The 23,088-nt window shown below is 33.0% G+C and overlaps 1 protein-coding gene across 1 annotated transcript in view; it reads right to left on the reverse strand.

Annotated features, from left to right (window-relative positions):
- The window catches only part of LOC124357506 (electron transfer flavoprotein-ubiquinone oxidoreductase, mitochondrial), a 47,752-nt gene that overhangs the window by 18,070 nt on the left and 6,594 nt on the right, over positions 1 to 23,088 (reverse strand). The window contains exons 2-5 of the mRNA XM_046809372.1: positions 15,110 to 15,241; positions 12,355 to 12,507; positions 5,704 to 5,862; positions 1,861 to 2,057 (exon numbers count right to left, since the gene is read on the reverse strand). Coding sequence (XP_046665328.1) covers positions 1,861 to 2,057; positions 5,704 to 5,862; positions 12,355 to 12,507; positions 15,110 to 15,241 — 641 coding nt within the window. The remainder of the gene's footprint in view (positions 1 to 1,860; positions 2,058 to 5,703; positions 5,863 to 12,354; positions 12,508 to 15,109; positions 15,242 to 23,088) is intronic.

Raw genomic sequence — 23,088 nt, forward strand, 5'->3', positions numbered from 1 at the left:
ATTTAGCTTCGACCTATTAGTGATATTGTTAAATCATGACTTTCCAAGCATATTTTATGTTTCTGGAATCAAATGAAAAGCATCGCGGTATCAAGTATCGAAATTGACTCATACCTAGTAGTAATTTCAGAGACATTATAAAAGTTCATCCATAATCCATGCACTTTTGAACCAGTGCTGAAAATTCATGCATAATCCAAGCTTTCCCAGGTTTTCAGCAGAACACAGAGTTTTTGTTAGATTTGTCACATTTTCTGAAACAATATGATATATGACTCCTTATACATGTAACGATTGGTTAGACAATTTGGTTTGAACAGTTTGAAATGTCTGACCAATTATCAAGTGCGTGGGCAAGTCTTTGATTGGAGAACTGATCTGATTTCCAAGAGCCATCTGCAGACAGGCAACAATTTTATTTCAATTGAAATTTGGATGTGACCATAAACTTACTTTCTTTATTTTAACCTATGCAAGGGTGGGAATGCGTGTGAGGAGTAATCATTCACAAACTGAACTGAGACAATTGGTCGACCAACTTTAATCGTTGAATTTAAACTTGCTGTCCACATACTCTGTAAACAATTTAGCAACATTATTTACCTATACGTTGTTGATCTTCATTCAGATTTTTACGGATCACGTCACGTAAAATACAATGTTTAGGAATAATCAATGCTTGTTTCAAGGAGCTGTTATACTATATCTTGATTTCATAAGTTGTTACAGAAAGAAAATGTTTTTGAGATTTTTCCGGTTCTACAAAGGAGATGCCAGGCTTGTTCCACGGTTTTTCTTGGTGCATTAAATTCCCGGCTAATTCCCAGTTTTCCCAGTCGGGTGGCCACCCTGTTAACTTATTACAATGTAAGTATACAGGAATTAAGAATTGAGATCCGCTTTTTATTGGTATTAGCAATAGATTACCAATTATGATAATTTAAATTGAAATGCTCAGATTGTTCTCTATGTATGTGCAACAGAACAAAGTTCACCAAAACCTGCTCGGATTTTTCATTCTTATTTTTCATCTGTCCTTACAAAAGCAATTAGCTAAAATGATCTCCGCTACACCTCTAACATTCCTTTCGCTCACAAGATATTCCTTTCTCCTTGGTTCCTTAACCCTTCAACGCGTTTTGCCGTACTAGGTATGTCATGACACTTTTACTTGAGATCGCGTTTTGCCGTACTGAGTACGTCATGGAGTAGTCGGTTATTTTTGTAGCTGTAACAGACGACTATCGAATGTTTTCAATGAAAAATGTATACCAATCGAAAGGAGAAGATTCAAACTTTCGATTAATTGAGTCGATATCTCGAAAAATCGATCTTTAGAAAAAATATCTGAGAAATCAGCTGCATTCAAGACGACGTCATTGCCGTGCAGCCGATCGTTTATCAGCTTACGTTTGTTGTTGTTTACAGTCATTGTTAGTGTGATGGTTATGTTCAACTGACATATTTTTGTGTGTTTTACGTTCCTTTGTTTAGTTATTATTATTAGTTTTACAAGCTAACTATATTGTTTTGAAGAAGGAAATCCCGTTTTGACAGGAACAATTTGTTGTGTTTTATAAACATGAGTTGGGGATGGTTTGTAGGTTAGCTAGCTTTTAGGGAAATTAACCTAAAGTAGGTTAATTTTGTTTAATTTGGCTAATTTTAAACACTAACAACATAGAAGTAGAATAAAATAATTATAAACTTGGGTAATTTGCTTATATTATTTATAAAACACAAAATCTCTAAAAAACCGCCAGAAAAATCAACGCAGGAGGGAGTATGACCATGAAAAAAAAATAACGCGTTGAAGGGTTAAAAGCAATGAACCATATAACACTGGTGATTTCAACAAACCTTGGGAGAACCATCCTTGGCAATACCGACATCATTAGTGGCGATGCCCTTGACACTGCCATCAGGATGATACAGGACCTCTGCTGCCGCATAGCCTGGGTACAACTCCACCCCTGCTCCTTCGGCCTGCTCCCCCAGCCACTTGACCACATGGCCCAGTCGCACCACAAAATTTCCATGGTTATCCATTGGCATACCTGAGCAGATATGGTGGTTGTGTAAGGTAAGAAGATATCTATAGTCAAACCTTGTTTTTAACATGATCAACTCCCTACAAATTGAATTCTTTCTCACCGAAAACTACAATTCAATTGAAAAGGAAATAAATCTATTCATAGTTCCCTTCCTTCAATTGTAATTAACAAAACATTACTAGATTAATACAGGGTGAGGCAGTGAAACGGCACGATTTTGTAAAACCACCAAAGATTTATTTACAAGTAAAATCATAATAGTTGAACATGGATCTCAAGTACAAGAGTGGAAATTAAAGATTTAACTTAAAAACAATCATTTTTTAAATATGGTGTCAGTGAGGTGTCGTCCTTGGTTTTGCACACATTGTCTAAGCCTGAGATGAAATTGTCCCATGATGTTTCGTAGCATCTGTACTGGAATGTTGTTAATTTCCTGTCGAATTCGCTCCTTCAGGTCTTCTTTTGTTCTTGGTGGATTTTCCTGGAAGACTTTGCACTTGAGGTAGCCCCAAAGAAAAAAGTCTGGTGCCGTCAGATCTGGTGAACGGGCAGGCCAGGGGAAATCGCCATTCCTGCTGATTAGACGTCGTGGAAATGCAAGTCTGAGCAATTTCATTGAGACATTAGCAGTATGGCTTGTTGCACCATCTTGCTGGAAGAGTGTTTCAGCATCTGGATCATGTCGATCAATTCCAGGCAGACCAAAAATGGTCAACATGTCAGCATAACGTCCAGAGTTTATCGTCACTGTGTTGCCATCTTCATCTTCAAAAAAATAGGGCCCCACGATTCCACGAGATGACATTGCGCACCAGACTGTTACTTTTTCAGAATGGAGAGGTTTTTCATGAAGTTCTTGCGGGTTATCTGAGGACCAATATCTGAAGTTTTGCTTATTTACGTACCCACTAAGATGAAAGTGGGCTTCATCACTCATCCATAAGTTATGCACTCTTTCTTCATTTCGTTCAATAACGTTAAGCATTGACTGGCAAAAGCGTATACGGTTATTGTAGTCAATTGGTTTAAGGGCTTGCACTACCTGAATTTTGTATGGATGATAGTGAAGGTCACTCTTCAAAATCCGTCTTACTGATCGATTGCTGAGACCAAGTTCTGCGCTGTGCCGTCTCGCGGATTTTCGCGGACTTCGTCCCAACACTTCGCGCACACGATTAATGTTCTCGGGTGTCCGGATTGTTTTTGTGCTACCGCCTCTTTTCTTTGTTGTGCTAGCAGTATCTTCAAAGGTTTTAACCCAAAGGAGAATGGCTTTCCTTGATGGCACGGGAGCCCGTGGCGGCAGGTTGAATTCACGACGAAAGGCGCGTTGAGCACCAACCACACTATCCGCGTTTTTGTAATATGCCTTTACGGCATATGCACGTTGCGCACTCGACCAACGCTCCATGGCTACTGAAACTTCCACCACTCTAGACGCCCAAGGTCACTTCCCCCACTCTCGCAACCCCCTCCGCGCCCGACAACCACTATCGAAATCGTGCCGTTTCACTGCCTCACCCTGTATAACACTCAATTAATTACAATTTTTTTTTAATGAACCTACTGGACACATTTATGATATAGATAAAGTTTTTGCCAAATACCCATTAATATTATAGAAATATTTCTAAGACAAAAATTTTAGTTATGCGTATAAATCTTTCATCTAAAATTAGGACTACAAAACATTGGAAACTTCACTCTTTTTTCAGATTGCAAACACAACATACAATAGATGTATTTATTAATACAATAAACAATGGACACTGTCAGAGCATTCAGAACAAAATTTATTACTTAATTAAGTGATGGATATAATATATTTGAAAGACTTATTTGCTATTTTCTTGATAGCTACATAGCTCTAAATAATTTTCAAAATATAGACATGTACAATTCTCTTACAACTTTTCGTTTACTTTTTACAACTGCTAACAAGAAAAAGGGAGATCAGAGGCCAATACTTTAGAAAATATATGTAAGGTGAGATTAATGAAAAGGGTGGTAATATAAAATTGGGTTTCCTTATAATTTGCTCCAGCAGGCGGTTGTATGGGTACCATAATTATTTTACAATAAGAAGATAATCAATGTTATTTGCCTCAAAACATCAAGCTTGACATGCACAGCACCTTGAAATGTTTTCACCTATCATGACCATGAGTTTGGTTTCAGCCTTGGAATCAATCAACTGAATATTTGCTGCCTTGTACTTGAAAATAGTGTGTTCTCTGACAGGAAGGCAATTGATTTGAACGTAAGTAAAGAAGATACAATTATAAAGAGTAATAACAAAACATTTTTTAAGTGAATGATGTTCAATAATTATAAATAAAGCAAACTCAACTTACAAACACAGTAAGAACAACAATAAGTAAAAATATTTCACACTTTAACCTGTTGACGAGTGCAGCAAAACATACACAAATGAGTGCGCACAGCATCTGCCGTTTGGTCCCATATGAGGGAGCACGGCATTTTCCGTTGCAGACTAATGACTGTCAGTTCGTTCTCACTGACTTATCGTGACGTCTAGCGGAGATTTTTGAAACTTTTCAGTTGTTCCTAATAGTGTCACTGTACAGTTTTGCTAGTCCTGTATCGTGGTGGCACCTGGTGATAACTTTAAAAAATATTTTACGGAGGCGGGACGCAAGACCCGCTACGCCTCCAAGGTCGCCATTTTATAAGGCCACTCCCCCAGAATGACACAAAGAAGCATCAACTACTCAGGCAGTGCTATGTGTGCATGCAAACACACCACTCGAACTGGTCAAAGAAGAAAAGAAACCAACTATGAATGTTTAACATGTAAGGTCGCCCTTTGTATATATCCTTGTTTTGAGCAGTATCACACACTAGCAATGTTTTAAAACGAGGTTATAGCTTTTAACAATCTACAATGTATTTTTACACATTTAAACTATAATAAACAAGTTTATTAACTTTTAAAAGTTTTTTTTGTTTTACTCCCTAAAAGTCTGTCACTGGTCAATGAGGCACTCAGTATGGACCGTCATAGCGGCACGGCAAATGCCGTTTGCACTTGTCAACAGGTTAAGGGTTAAGATTTTTCGCACATGATGAGTATGGACTCCAATGCTCAAAATGCAGTGTTTTATTTTTGCACCATTTGTAATGATACAGACTACTTGTTGCTCATTCAGTAAATTTGAGTGTTACTTTGACTGTATTAGTTGCACAGGAGATAAATAATATGGATGAGGTGTGCTGAGGTTCAGGGGATTACTAGAGTTAGTTCTGACTGATTATTAGAGTTAAATATTTGCTACCTGAGCTCTCACTTCACAGATGGCAGTCTGAGCGCTTACTTTGGCCATGCCTCAATATAAAGCTTTGGATAAGTTATCTCTTGTGTAACTAATACAATAAAAAAGGGTTTCTAAGATTCAAGCTGGGGTGTTTAGTTTGCTCTCTATGCCAACAAGCCTTTTATTAATCCTATTCATCAAAGATTAGGTGTAATTATTCAGCAAATTCATGTCAACTTTCTACTTGTTAGTTTTCGTTTTAAGATTTGAATGGGCATAAATAAGATGTATACATATTGTATTACAATCTGCACAAAACTGTTCATAGTACAAGTAATTAAAAGTTTCATTCCTTGAACCCTAACACTCACCTTTCAACACTGGTATTGGTATCCTGGAGTTTTTGGTGAGGAAGGCGAACTTGTCATCGGTGACAGGTGTGTTGAGTGGTGCTCCCAGTTCCTTCCATTCTGGTAACAGTTCGTTGAGTGCCACAGGATCAATGACAGCCCCAGACAGGATGTGTCCTCCTGTACAAGTGATATTAAATAGATTTTAAGCTACAGGAACACTGGTATATAAACTTATTTTATCTTCATTCTTGCTTAATAGATAATTTAAAATAAAACAATAAATCTATTATAAAATTCTAGATGTGAATTAATCATCTGCGATACACCGTAAAGTATAGCATGTATAGCACCTCAAAATAAAAAATACTTTATTCATCCAGCTTGCTATTACTAATTCAACTTAACTAATTTGAAACAAATGTTGAATTATCAAACAAACAAGAGCTAACTGGTAAAAATGAAAATAATGCTATTTATTTATTTGTATTTTCCCTTTTTTGTAATTTTGAGGCCTTATATTAGTTACAACAGTTAAATAATTATCAATTAGAGATATATTCAGGAAAATCATTACTTGATGACTGCTATGGCTTTTCACAATATGACACAATTCATACGGTTGGTTAATTATGATGTTAGATAATGTTAATGTAAGTTAATATTTTGGTTGAACCATATTATGGGTTTCTTTGCAACAAATTTTGTTTCTTCTTATAGCCAACAAATAAAAAAATATTTTTATTTTAACTCACTATAAAAATTAAAAATAACTGATTTGTAAAACTATTAAACCTATCTGGCATTTTATGATACATTTATGTATTAAAATACTTGGCTGTTCTGAATGTGCTGAGTAAAATAATAGCAAATAATAGCATAATACTTTCAGGATTAAAAAATATTTAGTATAACACTAACAGAAAATGAATAGAAATGAAAACTATCTGTACTGACATACTTAAGTAAACTGTGAAATGAAAAATAAAGTATGAATTAAATTTACATTATGTGCTTTGTAGGTTACTTCTTGTATACCAGTTGTGTGTTTACCTCACATTACTATAATAATTATACTTAATCTCAATTATAAATATATACAGTTTAGCCTAAATATATTTAGCTTAGTTGTATTCATGTCATTTTGTTATAAAAAGTTTCATTCACTCTGTGAATCATTGTAAAAATATTCTTGACTAGTTAATTTTATCTCTTCTATTTTAGTCTGGTTGATTGTTCAGTCCAAAACAATAAAATTCTTAGACCTATTAATATTATGGTTTCCACAAGCCATTACTCTAGAACCACAGCTATTCAGTCCACTGTAACTATAAATATGTTCAGCTGGAATATCTGTGGTTTACAGTAAGTACTATTGCTCCGAATTTGATACAAACATCATGCCTAGGAATAGCATACCTCACTATGATATTTTTCAGTGACCAGTTAATATTATTTTAAGAATGGGCAACTTAGGAAATTTAATTGTTCAATTTAACTGAAAAGCACTTATTTTTCATTTAAAATATTTGCACATAAATAGCAACAGTTTTAAAATGTTTTATAATGTTAATGTTATAACAATAATACTTTGTTATTTATATAATTATATATATATAACAAAGTATTATTGTATGTATGTATTTATTAGTTACAAACATATAGCACAGCTACAATATAATTTTCAACTAGAATGTATTATTTTTTTCAAAAATTTAAATAATATGAATGTTATTTCTATAAGCTAGTATGCTAATAATTGAACTGACATTGTATCATCATTATAAAATACAAAAGTAAATAGTTTCCCCAAATAGTAAAATGAATAATATTTCACAAAATTGATTAATAGAATGTAGTCTGTAATGGTGTTTGACAGTTTTTTTTAATAACCCATAAATTAGTCATTGCTAATATTTTTGTGTTTTACTTTAAAATTTTGCCTGTTTCCTGTATTACAATAATTAGGGTGAATACACACTGGAACCCAGATGCCACTTTTTCATTTGATAGAAGCGGCTAGGACCCTACACTTAGACCTAAAAAAGATCCCTTTTATTCCTTCTATTTATTCCTCAAATTTGAGGCTTCTGCAAAAACCACTTGATTTCTAGGGTCCTGTTCTCTAATATATAAATAGGTAATAGATAATATTCTTCATTTACATGATCTTGGAGAATAGTACATTGTGTGAAATTGCTAATAAAAGACATTTATTTATTATACTGGATATATTTTTCATGAGTTGAGAAGTTCTTTATCAGTACAGAAGGGTCTTGCTTGCAACCAATGTGTCAGCATCCTCTTTAAGTGCTGTGGAGGCTCTTTACCAGATATTCTAGAAGGGTGGAAGTGGTTGAAGTAAAGTGCTCCTTTGTAGGATAGTTTTGTTCAAAAAGACTTAAATTACAGGTATTACGGATGTTGTGTAGATGTAGAGCTCTGTGCCGGGTCTGTTCTGAGCTGACTGCATGAAGGATTACTTCTCGGATATAAAAAGATACAACAGTGAGGATGTTGAACTTTTAAAGTTTCTTTCAGTTCTCCTGAAATTAAGTCCCGCTAAGCATCTTAGGACTCTCTTTGTTGTATAAGTACCCTTTCCAAATAGGTGTTTGCAGCTCCTCCCCAAAGCACTATCCCATATTGCAGGTGTGATTCATACAATGCAAAGTAGGTTATCTCAGCTGTATCTGTGCCACTCACTTGTTTTATTCTTCGTATCACATAGGTGCTTGAACTTAACTTATTGCATAGCTGGCCAATATGGGGTTTCCAGGTTAGACTTGACTCCTCTGAAATCCCTAGATGTTTTGTTTCCTTTTTAGTTCATATATGAGTTACTGTCAGATTTATATCTTTATGTTTGGCAAAGAATTTATTTGAGCAGTTTTATTTTCGTTCAGAACTAAGCCATTTGAGAAACAGTAGTTTTTAGTCATGTTTAAAGCGGTGTTTATGTTTTCTGAGAGTTGATTTGCCTGATAATGTGATAACTGTATTGGCTCGGCTGCATACATTACTGTGTGGCAAGTCTGTTGCAGTTAGTTGGGAAGGTCATTGGTGAGAAGAAGAAACAACTGGTCCCAAGACCGATACTTGTGGTACTCTTCTTTGTACATGTATCAGCAAGCCATGATTGAGCCTTTTGCATTAAATTGTCCTCTGTGTAAAGCTTACAGTGACAAAATATCATATAATTCCTGGCCGGATATCGGAGGTGCCAGATATTGCAAGGCTGACGAATATGACAGGTTTTAAAAGATTTGATTTTACACATTCTAAAGTATTAAAAATCTTAAATAATTATTTTTCAACAATAAATTAGACTCTGTTAGGTAAGAACAACAATGCTGGAAAGATATAGAATGCAATTCCTTCTCCAATTATTCTATATTCAACCTTTAAACATACAAAGACTATAAATTTCACACTTTGTAATTCTAATCTAAAAACAGTAAGGTTACACAAGTCTAAAATTTTTCATTCATTTTGTTAGTCAAGTACAATCTATTCAATAGTTTCAGTTGTTTGATCTTACACCCACAAGTACAAAAATTGCATTAAGTTCTTGGTTAATTTTTATATACAGAGGATAAATAGGTTACAACAATCTACAACTTGGACAAATACTTGAAAATTAAGATATTTTCAATTCTAAATTATCACTTTTTCAAGATAAAAATAAAACTTTTCAAATTTTACAATGTAGCATCATAAAATAGCATTGTAGGCTTATAAAGTATTTATTTGGGTCATCCTAAAATCAGACCAACATAAAAAAGCTGAACTTAAAGATATGAAAATTGTTCAATAAATATATGAAGTATGACCAAAAGGAATATTTTTTTAAATTATAAAAACTAGATAATTTTGGTAAAATTACATTGCATTATTAGAGATGTAGCCTGAAAAGAGTTTGATAAATATTTATATAATTATAAACCTTTTAACACTTTTCAAAACTTTTTATTTTCGTACAATGTACATTTCGAATTCTGGGAATTCATACTTAGTACCTGAAGATGAATTTCCAGAATTCGAAATGTACATTGTACAAAAATAAAAAGTTTTAAAAAGTGTTAAAAGTGTTAATTATATAAATATATTGCATTGCCCTTACAAGACTGTGAACCATTGCTAACACATATGTTCTGTTACTCAATACCTGAAGTGAACCTTGACTTCGTAATCTACTGCTGACCTTTGCTCATCACATTACTAATCAGTAGTACCATGAGTTTTACTTGTATCTCTGTTAACTAATAACGTTTTCGGCTGAAAAATTCCACTACAGTACATACTGAACAGAAAGTTCACACGCTAACTAATTCAACAATGATGATCAACATTGGTTTCTAAACAAATCTTTATCTGCACTGTGTGATAACTGACTTGAACATTCATAATGAGTGGTTCTATGACAATATGTTTTAACAATAACAAATTATTTTAAGGACCATCATCACAGCTACATTTTTTAAATATAAAACTTATTTTTGTATCAAACACTTGTATCAAACTTTTTGAGATCAAAACATAAAATAAAATATCAAAACTATTTTACCCCACAAGACTTTGAGTCAGAATCATCTCATCAACAAATAAAACTCTTCAGTATTGTCTCCAAAATGACCTGGCAATAAACCCACAGAAAACAATCTGCATCAACTTTAATCAACGACAAGATGAGATCCCAGACATTCCTGATCTCCGGGTTGAAAGTGAAACCAACCTACTGGGAATCACTATGGAATCAGATCCATCCTGGACCAACCACACTAATAACCTAAGTAAGAATATAGGGACAGGCATTTTTGTGGTGAGAAGACTGATTTGAGTTGGAGGGCTAGATATGGTAAAAACAGCCTACTATGCACTTGTGGAATCTCACATTAGATACGGATTGTCAGTATGGGGCATTACAACCAAGCAAACCTTGGACAGAATTTTAATCCTGCAAAAGAAAGTTATCAGAACACTTGCACATCTCACACCAACAGAGAGTTGCAGAGAATCTTTCAAAACTTTGGGAATACTAACAGTGGTCTGTATATACATACACACTGTGATTATCTACACATACCAACGGGATTACAACCGAGGAGAAAATGTTCACAATTATAATACAAGACGAGCTAAAGACTACATTCTTCCAATTCACCACTCCACACAATACAGCAAGAAGCCATCATACATGGGACGCAAACTATATAATGCACTACCTGAATCCATGAAGAACCTCAGCTCTACGAAACTCAAAAAACAACTGCATGACTGGCTGATGGAACGATCACTTTACACACTGGAAGAATTCTTCACTACAACGAAAAACTCACAAGCAATGTAAAGCAAGACCAAGAAAAATACCTACTATGCAATTTTGACACAATTACATTTCTTATCAAAATTGTAAATAAAGAATTTTTGACTTTGACTTTATTTAGTAAATTACAATGGAAATTTAAAATAGATATAATTAACGATTTTAATTAACATGATAATATTGAGACGAAAAGCCTTATGTTAAATTTCTGGATTTTTCAGTTTCTACCAAAGAAATTTGAATTAAAAAAGCAAGTTTCATTAATAAATTCTTCCCATAAATAGCAGTACCTAACTGACAAGTTTTTATAACTTTAATTGTTTTTGCTCAAATAAATGTAAATATACATGTTTAACTAATTTAAAAGACGAGGTTCTAAGTGGAATAACCCCATTATTATAATCGAAAATTATAACATCTTTTAATAATTTGCATACCACAATTTCCTAATATTCAATAAACAACACACACATATTTTTAATTTTTGTTCAAGACTTTTACAGTTATTTGATCATCAATTTTTGAAGTTTTAAATATTCCATTATTTTGTGTTTACACTAACTTTTCTTACACAAGAACTGATATATCCTGAACTGTGATTTCTATCTGTAGAAGATTTGGATTGACTGTGAATATGTGTTCTACCAAATACTACAGACTATAAACATTCAACAAACTTATAAACCCCATTTTGGCTGGTTACTATTTCCATTAAAAACTTGATTGAGCTTTGACAATTCTTAAAGCCAACCACCTCCTAAGAAAAATCACCCATGCTTCTGGCAAGACTCACAATATCTACTAACCTATATTTTGTTGAGTTTATTTTTTTAGAATTATATTTTAAACATTGTAAAACTTTAGATTTATTTATTTAACCTACAAATAAAGGAATAGAGAATTAGATGAAATGGTTATTCAGACTGCATTATTTCAATTTCTTTCTCTGGGTAGTTGCAGATCTCAGTTGCTGGGCATAATTACAAAACATAACCAACTAAAGTAAACTTTCACAAAGAATGTACTTTTAGGAATGTTTCATTGTTACAGAAATATGATCAAAAGGGAAGTGAAATATGTGCTGTTTGACTACTCAGCTATGTAAAGTAATGTGCTGTTTGACTACTCAGCTATGTAAAGTAATCAATCACTTCTCAATCACTGGTGATTTTTATTTCAGTTGCAGTTTTTCTAAAGAACACTTATTAGTTGACTCCAGTAATTGCTGAATAAAATAAAACTATACAGAGTGTCCCATTTTTAACTGAACTAGAGCAAATATGCAATAGGCTTAAATGGCAAAGAAAGATGAAAATCTGACAGAAAATCCAGTAAAGAAAACTGACCTATCTCTGAAGCTTTCTCGACAACGCACACTCTCAACTCCTTATTGTCCTGAGCCGCCAGCTGTTTGAGTCGGATGGCAGCTGACATTCCAGCAGGCCCTCCCCCAACCACCACCACGTCTGCCTCATCCACAAATCTCTCCATATTGACTTCTGCAACAAATTATTTGAATTATTAATTCTTTGAAATAAACCTTGTTTTGGCATATTACTGATATTAACATAGCATCAAATATTAAGAAATACTAACTCCAGCTTTTAAATCTTACTTTAGGTGATGAAGTTGTTGGCGTGTAGAAAATTATGTACCATACAGATCTATCTGGGATCATTTTTATCCTGACATTATATGGAAAAAGTAGTTAGAATTACCTTTATATTGGTAATATTTTTTTTTTGATTCTTATTTGTAGTTCATTTGAAGTTTCACGCTCTCGGAGAGTGGGCAGCATGTAATCTAATGTAATGGAACTCAAAAAGGTTTCCTTTTTCAAGCCATTTTTGTTGATAAAATCATGTGCTGACGAGTATACATTTTGGTGAAACCCAACCTTTACTACTTCATAAGGACTTCACAGCAATAGACTTTCAACTTTTCCAATTCAATTTTTTTTTTATTATCAGTATTTAACCCAAATTTTACTTTTGAAGAGACAATTTTGTTATTAATTAATTGTACAATGTGTTAAAATTCTTAACATTTTCTCAATTTATTAACTCTAATAAATGTATTACAATAAACATTCTATTCTATTCTATTCTATTCTGTTCTATAAACAAAAATACCTGGCACATCATCACTGAAAAATGTATTTAATTCTAAATATATAACCTAACTTAATCTTAAATTCTCAATTCCCATATTGTACCAGAGCTAACAACATTGTAATTTTGACTTTTATATTTTAACCAAATTTATTATAGTTAATTATTAAAAATATTGGAAATATTCACTAAACACTGTGAAGAAAACAAAACCAGAGTATCTATTTATCTTTAGTAGTATTTAGTATAATATTGTATAATAGTATATTTAGTTATATATATAATATTATAGTACTACTAACTTGTAGTTATTTATAATAGTATAAATAATAAATTAAATTAAAACTTGTTTTTACAACTGCAAGTAGATTAAATTTAAATTTAGTTCAGTGCAAAATTATAACGAAATCTAATTCATCAATTCTAGGAAAAAGTATCATTTTAACATCTTAGCCTTAAAACAAAAACACCATTAGCTAATTATAACAACAAAATCAAACAATAAACAAATTTGGCACTAATCTTAATGATTTATTTTTTACAGTTATATCAGAAGAAGGTTTCACATTAGTATTATTAATCAATAAATATATCAAATCAGTGATGTAACTGTGGGTGGATAAGGGAATGGGAACATACTTCCCTCAAGAACCCTAAAAATTAGAAAAAAAACTGAGTACCAACATGTTTAAATACAAGAGTTAAATGTTTTAATTTTAATTAGGCCTAACTAAATTATTTAAATTTAGATATCACCAGTGTGGTCAGATCTTTAATCAGATACATATCCCCTTCCCACTGTTATGCCACAGTACAAAATTAGTACAGCCCATATAAATACAGCCTCTTCAGTATTAACCAACTGTCCATATTACTTGCACTGAGATGACTCATTATTATAGTGTACTTAAGGGCATCATTGGTCTGTATGAGCAACCAATACCTTCAAGAATATGTATTCTTCATTATTAGAACATTTGTTATAAATAAATACAAGATATATATGAGGCGTGTTTTTAAAAAATAAGAACCGTTTTACAATTTCACTGCTGCAGTGTTGCAGTCAGTGTTCCGTGCTTGCACACTGTCTACCTTCATTTGTTAGTAATTCACACGCAATTACAGCAAAAATCTATTGTTTTAACATCTGTTAATGCATATTTTAAGTGCCAACAACAATTGAATATCTTACCAATTAAAGTACGTGGTGTTATTCGTTTTCATGGTGCTAAAGACATGAAAGCTGTTGGAATTAAATGTCAGAATTGTGAAGTGTAAGGACAAAACATTATGAGTGATGGAGTGGAATTCGAATGGGTAAGAGCATTAAAAGATGTTTAAAAGAATATTCATGATGAGAAACGAAGTATACAACCCTCAATGATCACCAACGATTTGACCAATATAAATAAATGTTGTATTTCAAACAAAATTCTCATACTACAATATTTTGGAGATCATTTTTGTCCGTGTTATGAAACTTTCTGTCAATATTCTTCATTATCATTTGTATGGATATGTATATGGATATGTCAAGCACCAAAACATCATGTTAAATTTTTATTTTCACCTTTAGAATAAACTCGGTTTGAAAAAAATAAATACAATAATGATACTGTTTAGGCTTTTTGCTCTCTATTTCTAAAACTCTAGAACAATTATAAAAAATTTATCATAGTAAAAACTTTGGTTTTGTGTATTTTCATTGTATATTTAGATTAAGAAAACTAAACAATATTTTCTCAGGATTACATTTTTTTATTTCTTTTAAAGCCTAGTTTATTCTCAAGAACATAGTAATCATTGGAAGACAATATGTTGTGAAAGATAAAGATAACCTGAAATTTTTCTAAAACTCTATATTTAGCAATAGAATTTAGCAAGTGACAAAATGACATGACACTACAAGCATTAACAAATTAAGTTTTCTCCTGTTATGGTAAACCAAACTGTATCACCACTAAATCCAGTATTAAATGCTACATCTTACCATTCCAACGTTCATCTTTCTCCCTTGGATGAATTGTATAGTGAGTTGTGATTTTCGGAAAAGTTTGTGAAGCTGCAGCGGAATCGGCTTGTGAGTAACATCTCTGGCCAGTGACACGACACAAGTGTCGAACTGAAATTTGAAAACACATCATTATCATCGAATTTTAATTGTCAAACCATTATTTATGTAATTACATTATATTAATATAAGTATATTAATTTCACAGAACATAGCAGAAAGTAAAATAATTTGTAATTCATTTCAGCTTGCTCACCACCAAAGCGACAGACTGGAAGAGTAAAGAATATATGGTGTTATGTTTGGGCTTTGGGTAACCTTCGTCTAAGTGTTGCTCATAAAAAATTCATTTAAAAGTCGGTTGCGGTGTAACATTTCTTAAATTGTTAATGCCATTTCAAAGCTATGCCATTTAAAACTTTCTATTTCTTTGACCAGTTTCTCCCTGTTTAAATCTTCTAGATAACTGTTAGCCAATATCATTACTCTTATTTTTAAGCTCTTTCAATCAATTTATTTTATTTGACACCAGTGGTATAGACAAACAAAATCCCAGACGTGGCGCTGTTATAAGCAAAGGGAAGCCGGGTATCCCTTGGCTAAACGGACACTATACGAGCAAACCGTTGGAAGCAAGTATCCAAGCAAGAGTCCTTTTGTAGAAAGCATTTTGACAGTTTGCTTCTCCAGTATGTGATAGCTTGCAATAAAGACGCATTTTTAATTGAGAGGTCTAAAAACAACTATTGCCTGTTAAGCCTTTAGCGTAAATGAGTAAGAAGAATTTAATAATGTGGAGTGCATACCAGTTTTCAAAATGTTGGATATATTTCATCCTACTTTTAGATGATCTTTATTAGTGATATCATACAGCACTAGCTTTGCCTGTACTATTACCAAAAGTTTGTCGACATATACCAGTTCATCAATAAATTCTTATATTTTGAAAGGAACATACGATTCACGCAACTACAGTAAAGTTAGGTTAATTTGCCATTGTATGCTCATGGGCCAACCTTTTTACTTCCAATGGTTATTATAGACATAAAATTTGAGTTCGGCATCCTACACTGTTTCAAGTGGCTCACGTCGCCCTGTGAATCCGGCAGCCCATTTACTGCATGGAGAAGTAGGAGCAAACTGACTTAGGACATTTGCTTCTAACAGCTTGCTCCTCCAATGTGCGTCAAGCACTATTGTTAAAGGCAGCCTAGCTTGAACATAAGGACGTGCTACCCCTACCAGCTATGACTGGAGAGACTGGTACAGAGCTGGCCTCCCCTTAATTCAAGGTCACATGCTTACATATAGTGCCCGTTATCTCTCTTCATCATTCTCTTCAGGAGTCGGCCCCTCTTTCCAACCGTACCCACCCTGAAAATCGTATCACTTCAGAAGCAAGTGCAAAGGTTCTTTTTGAACTAAGAGAAATGAGAGGTTTCTCAAATTCTTGTCCTCAGATAGCAAAAATATGTTAATGTTTTATAAAATCTTTAATATTTTAGACATATTTATAGTTAAGATTAAACATTTTAAGAAACATAAAGAATTAAATCTAAATTATTTTTAAAACTTTACTACTATATATGTGTAAAAAATATTTTCAATTTGCTGAATCATCAACATGTTAATATTTTACAATTACAATGACTAGCAACAATTTGTCACAATGAATTTGAAGACGGAAGTATAACATTTGAAACTTTATAACATATAACATTCGTACTTATCTTGTAAAAAAACTTGGTTTAACTGGATCTCTGATTTTCAAGTTATGCAGTTTCGTTGAAATTTATAATTTTCTTTATTTGTTTATGTAAAAATAAACAAGCTAACTTTTAATATGACTCTCATTATTGCAGCTCCACTATTTAATCTGTGGTTAACATTCTAAATCAGGTATTTATACTTTTTGATCCTCAAGTAAAGCGATTCACACGACGACTGAGAAAACTACATGTAAACAGTTCTGACCCAACAACTCAATCTTCTATATTTTTGCCACCTTTAAAATTTTACCGCCCAGGAAAAACAACCCCCCTCTTACTCTCCAATAACTGCAACTCTATCTGTAGAATATGAAAAAGTTAAAAGTTATACTTTAGTACATATCCGTAGACTACATAAAAAATACAAACTGCAGAACACTTTTTAAACAGCCTTTGTCTTTTAAGTGTATTGAAACAATATGTATACACTTAAAAGACTGCTGTTCGAACAAAAGTTGTATTTTGTTGCCACAGCTGTTATTCATTATAAATCGGTTGCTAAAAAAAATACAAATACAAAGTTTCAAACCATTACCAAAAATACGTTGAATTGCTGATGTGTTGGCACGAAATCTTTTTGTTAGCACGGCTGTTGCCAACGCACCATCACAATAAACCACAGGATGGTGTTAGTAGTTTTCAACACAAAAATAAATAGATTTCTTTATGTTAAGTCACTTTATAAACCATCAATCACATAATCTATTGTTAAAAATGAATAATAACAACAAATCAAATTACAACTGATACAATATCAGCTGATATAAGCTGAATGGAATCTACATACACATCTACATTTTGCTTCTTTAATGTCAATTGTTGAGAAGTCCTTGGCAAAAACTATGAGTTTCTTCGTTATTTTGAAACATCTTGGAATCAAATGATATAAGATTTGGGTTCCGGTCCAGTCTGTATTTTTTTGACTGGCTCCCAAAGTTTATGTCTATTTCGATAAAGAATTTGATTACCAACCAAACCTAGACTGTGCAACTCTAATATTATGAGAAATTCTTCTGGATGGGTAAATTTTGAAATTAGGATTGTCAATAAGATGAGACAAGACCCTATCTTTCGAAAATGTTAGTGGGCGTAAGAACTTGAGATATTCTCTTGATGAAACTTAATTCTTGACATTAAACACGATCCAATAGAGACTGATGACCTGGTGGCACTATTAATAGTTTAATCATGGTTTGTACAGAACTCTTAATAACTACTGGGTAGTTTGCCTCTCCTACTACTAAAATGATCATATGTCGGTTGTTTTTCATAGAGTGGGAGACGATGGATCGGAACTACTATGCTGTTGGCTCTTCTAGTGTTATCTCATAATTGTGTATATCAGTTCCTCTCTGCAGGTTTTGCCTTTTTAGCATGTAAGGCAGTTTTTAGGACGAAAAGGCTCACTAAAGTTAACACCCTTAGTTCTTTCAAAGCTGTGTGGCATGATTCTCTGTGTCTAAGGCCAGCTACAATGGGAACTGTCTTTTTTTTTGCAGAACTAGGACCCTCTTTGTGTTTGTTCTAGAGGAATTACCCAACACCGCTATCCCATATTGGACATGTGCCTCAAACAGAGCAAAGTACACCGCTTTTGTAGTGTCATCACTAGACATAAATCTCAGCCGTCGTACCACATACAGAGCTGAGCTGAGTTTACTGCACTACTTGTCTAGGTGATCAGACCAGGTAAGTTTATCATCTATCACTACTCCTAAGTATGTTACTTGTGATACTTGCATCACATCTGGCAGTCCTGCAACTTCCTCTCTTTTCTTCCCAATGATAAGCTGTTGACTTTTTATTATTAAAAGAAAGAAAGAAGTGATTGAGTTTTAGAAGGTGTGATATCTAAGTTACAGTCTTCAGCAATGTTACTAGATATTAACTTGGGGTCCAGTGTCAAGCTTAAACTTTACCAGTTTATTGCCTAGTAATTGCAGCATTCCAGTTCAATCAAAAGTAGATTTGTTAACGATACCACTTGTAGAGTGATACAATCTGAATCCTTTAGAACTAAGGCAGTTGACTGTTCCATGTATTAATGATTCTTTTACTGCTATTAGGCTTCCTAGGCCACTCTTGTTTTGTTCTCTTAGGACAAGAAGCTTATAAATTGCATCTAATTGTATAAGGACCTTTGCACTGCTTCAAGAGTGACAGGATATTCTGGATGGGTAAGATTGGGTTTATGAACTGCCTCCTATCAAAATCCATGAGGAAGAATTTAGGGTACTAATCTCAAGTCATGCCCCCTCGAAAAAAGGGGATGCCAGCTCTGAACCAGCCTCTCCAGTCAAAGCAGGCAGGGCTTCATGTACACCTTCATGTTGAGGCTAACACGAACTTCTTAGGTTACGTAACGAACCCCACCAACTCCAACGGCCATCTCCCACAGAAGACTAGACTTATTGAATTGCCCTTACACTACAGAATCTCGATATTTGGGGTTAGTGATGTGCCGCTCCTGGAGACCTTAAGGTTGCCCAGATTTAAGTGACACATTGGTTTTTGCTGGACATTTTCTACAAGCATGTCCACACCCAGAGCCGGATTTAGGCATGGGCCACATTGGCCCAGCCCAGGGTGGTAAAAGTGATAGCCAAGTATCTAGCTGAAGCACTCGGACATGACCTGTAAGATATAAGATTTTACATCTATTGTCAGCCATTTGAAGTGTTGTTTCACTACTGCTATTATTCTATTTCCATTATTTTGTGATTGTTTTTAGTGAACATTTTGTTTAAAACAGTAACTTTAACGTAAAATGTGATTTAGTGTATCAAAAACTTATTGTATATCACAGTTCTTTCGAATTGAACAAAAAATGTGGAGAACAAACATACGGGGCTTAGTGGTGCAGAGTACAAAAAAAAAGTGGAAGAAAAGAGTTGTTGATGTAATAGGTAAAACTGTAAAATTTAATAGTGTTTTTTTATTAGTTCACGTTCAGGGTAAACTTCTTTCCATTCAAATACTAACTTCATGATTGAGGGACAAATTTAGATGTTGGTGAAGAAGCAAGTAATTGAGTATGGTGGTAGTAAGGAAGGAAAATAAAGTTGTGCCTGCATCCAAAAGAAATAAAAATTACACACAAGTATTCAAAATCACATGCCTATACGTCTACTTCTGGCGAAACAGACAATTTACAGCCAAGTAATGATCCAGTATTTTGAGTAACAAACATTCTACCATTTTTTTTAATGGTAGTCAAAATAAAGATTGTGACTTTGGCCAATTGAAAAGAAAATATCCCAAAAAAACAGTTTTTAGGAAATCCTTGTTTGATCGGAAACTTGTTAATGGAGACGTGATGAATACAGACAATTTAATATATTCACCTAACTGTGGATCTTCGTTTTGTAGCCCATGTAAATTGTTCTGCAAAATTTCAAGCCAATTCATAGAAGAAGGATTATCTGATTGGAAACACCGCTGAAAAGAGGACACTAGAAAAACAGTTTAAAATCCAAATTGGAGAAGAGGTAAAATATTGGAGGGGTGTACTTCACAGAGTGGTTGCTGTTATCAAGAAACTAGCAGATTCACAACTAATTACTATGATATCACCGACATTGACATTGTATTCCTGCACAAACTTATTAATGGAATAATATTTTCTCCCGAGCTTCTCCAGGGCATATCCTTATTGGTGCTTGCAAGAACTAGATTCAGAAGTCTTATTGCGATTGGCCATCACTCGAATTATAGCTACCATGGTTCTATCGCCCATCTTCACAGATTTTGCAATGGTGTTCCTGAAGATGTGGACTTCTTTTGTGATAATGTAAACCAGCTGAAGAGTAAATAGCGCCATTAATGCAGGTTTAATTTTAATTTATATTTTTAATACCAATATAATAATCTATATATGTTAATTGTTTACTGTTAATTAATTCATTGTTTTTATTTAGAGTTAATTATTTCATCGTTTAATATTTATTGCTAATCATTTCATTCTGTTGAGTCGCACATTTTTTGCATTACTTCGGGTGGATGCTGCCTCTGTAAATAGTACATGGACTTAAGTTTTTTTTAGTATTGTTGCACTCTTCTTGAATTATTATTGCTGTTACGCCGGATCGTTGTATTCTAGTGCTGCGCTTATTATTGTTTGTTGTCATGTATTGATTATCATTGATGTTACATTTGTATACTGGTGGTTGCCGTTGGAAGAAAAATAAAAATAAATCAGATTACAGCTAATACAATAATATCAGATGTCAGAAAGATTAAATGTATTGCAATTATTCTGATCAGTCTGAATTTTTCCTGCTATGGAACAACAAAAACAAACAAGCATGTTTATTATGTATAACTGACATTGCAGTGACAGCTGTTGTGTGGACAGAAGCAAAATAACTCCCCTTTTAACTTGCTGTCTTTGAACTTGCTTGTTTCAGGTTATATGAATATATAGTAAATTTAATTTTAATGTTTTGTTTGTATACTGAGAATATATTACCCAGCGTTTTTGTGCATTTGTTACATTGATTACAGAGTTTGCTACTGGCAATCAATGTATCATCTATTGATTTGTATCATTCACTTTTATTATTTGTTATGTACATATTCATATAGACACCGATATGAATTGCCACTGGAAACATAAAGAACTGATGTGTAATGTCACTACTGATTAAACTATGTAGTTTTTATATGTCTTTGATTAGTTTTAGAAAAACAAATGTTTCCAAGAATACCAATTTTGTGTTTCACCTACTATTTCCAATCTATGTACCATAAATCATTTATTTAACAAAAAATACATATAAAACTACAAATTTACTAAAACTAGGAATAAGTTTAAGATGTTTTGGCTATCGTGAATTTTTTAATTTATTTATACAACTTACTCAGTACATGTCCCTTTAAATCTTTTACAAACTTTGGTAAAGAAAAAATGTAATATTTATAGAAATACCTTATAAATTTATGCATTAAAAAATGTTGTAGTTCATCTTGAATAGATTTAAATACTAAATGAAAATATATTACATATATTCTATGTATTTAACCAAAATTTGCAAATTGTGTGAAAGCGGCCTGTAAGTTAGAGGAAAATTAATTGCTGGTTTGAGGGATGAGTATACTTTTAAAACATACAGTATCTTACCATGGCCAAACTTTCTTTTTTGTTTTCATACTCATACATAAAGTAAGCTCTTTTTGAATATTCACTCAGAACGCCTTCCACTCATGTGTTGACACTCAGATGGCATTGTTGATTTTTTACTCTCACTCAATCATTGCCATTCCATTGTCATCAGCTATTTGAATGGCTTCATATTATATTGTATGCAGTTACTAATTTAACTTGTTAATCTATTTATAAAGCTTTGCCAAAGCTATTTTAATCTTGATATTTGAAATACAGGAAAAGAATATATAATTATTTTCAGCAGTTACGTTGTTTTTTATAAAACAGGTGAGCAACCAACGCTGATATAATTTATTGTTTTGAATTTTAAATACTATTTAATATTTTTTATGGTGATTTGTGCTGGTGATTTATTCTTTTTTATAATTTAGTTCATTTGCAATTACTACTACTTAAAAATCACGTAGTATATGATTTACTATACTATTTCATAAATAGAGTAATGTTTGGTGAAGTTTTTACTAATAAATGTTCCTAGATCTCAGCATGACCGATATATTATCCCTTAAAATAACTATCCGCACTCTTTTAGTTAAGTTCGGTAACCCTAAATATGAGGCATGTTTTTTTGGTAAGTACCATTTGGATATAGTGTATAAAAAGTAAAATAAACCTTTTTGTAACAGTTTCATTTTTATATGTAAGCTCACAGTTTTATCTACTTTCCTACCTAATGGAAATTAATTTTAAGACACATCATATCTAAAATACAACCCTATATATACTATCCTCATAGAAAATTACCGCCACTTAACAGTGACTATGACGCCTTAATTTTGACACAACTGCTGATGTTGTGGTGCTGACATGTTGAAATAACAAATGGTAGTCACTAGACACTAAAAGGAGGCTGATTGGGGGGTTATCAAATTGTTCCTAGCAAATTGCTGTGATGAGACCTTGAGTTCATTTTGTCAAATGAGCAAACGCTAGAGCAAAATGCCTTTAAAAAAATGTATGTTCAAATGGTTAATTCTACTGGTTGCATCTTGTGGTTAATGAATATAACTTTAGTTCACAATTAG

The sequence above is a fragment of the Homalodisca vitripennis genome, chromosome 3 (assembly GCF_021130785.1).
Source record: "Homalodisca vitripennis isolate AUS2020 chromosome 3, UT_GWSS_2.1, whole genome shotgun sequence".
NCBI lineage: Eukaryota > Metazoa > Arthropoda > Insecta > Hemiptera > Cicadellidae > Homalodisca > Homalodisca vitripennis.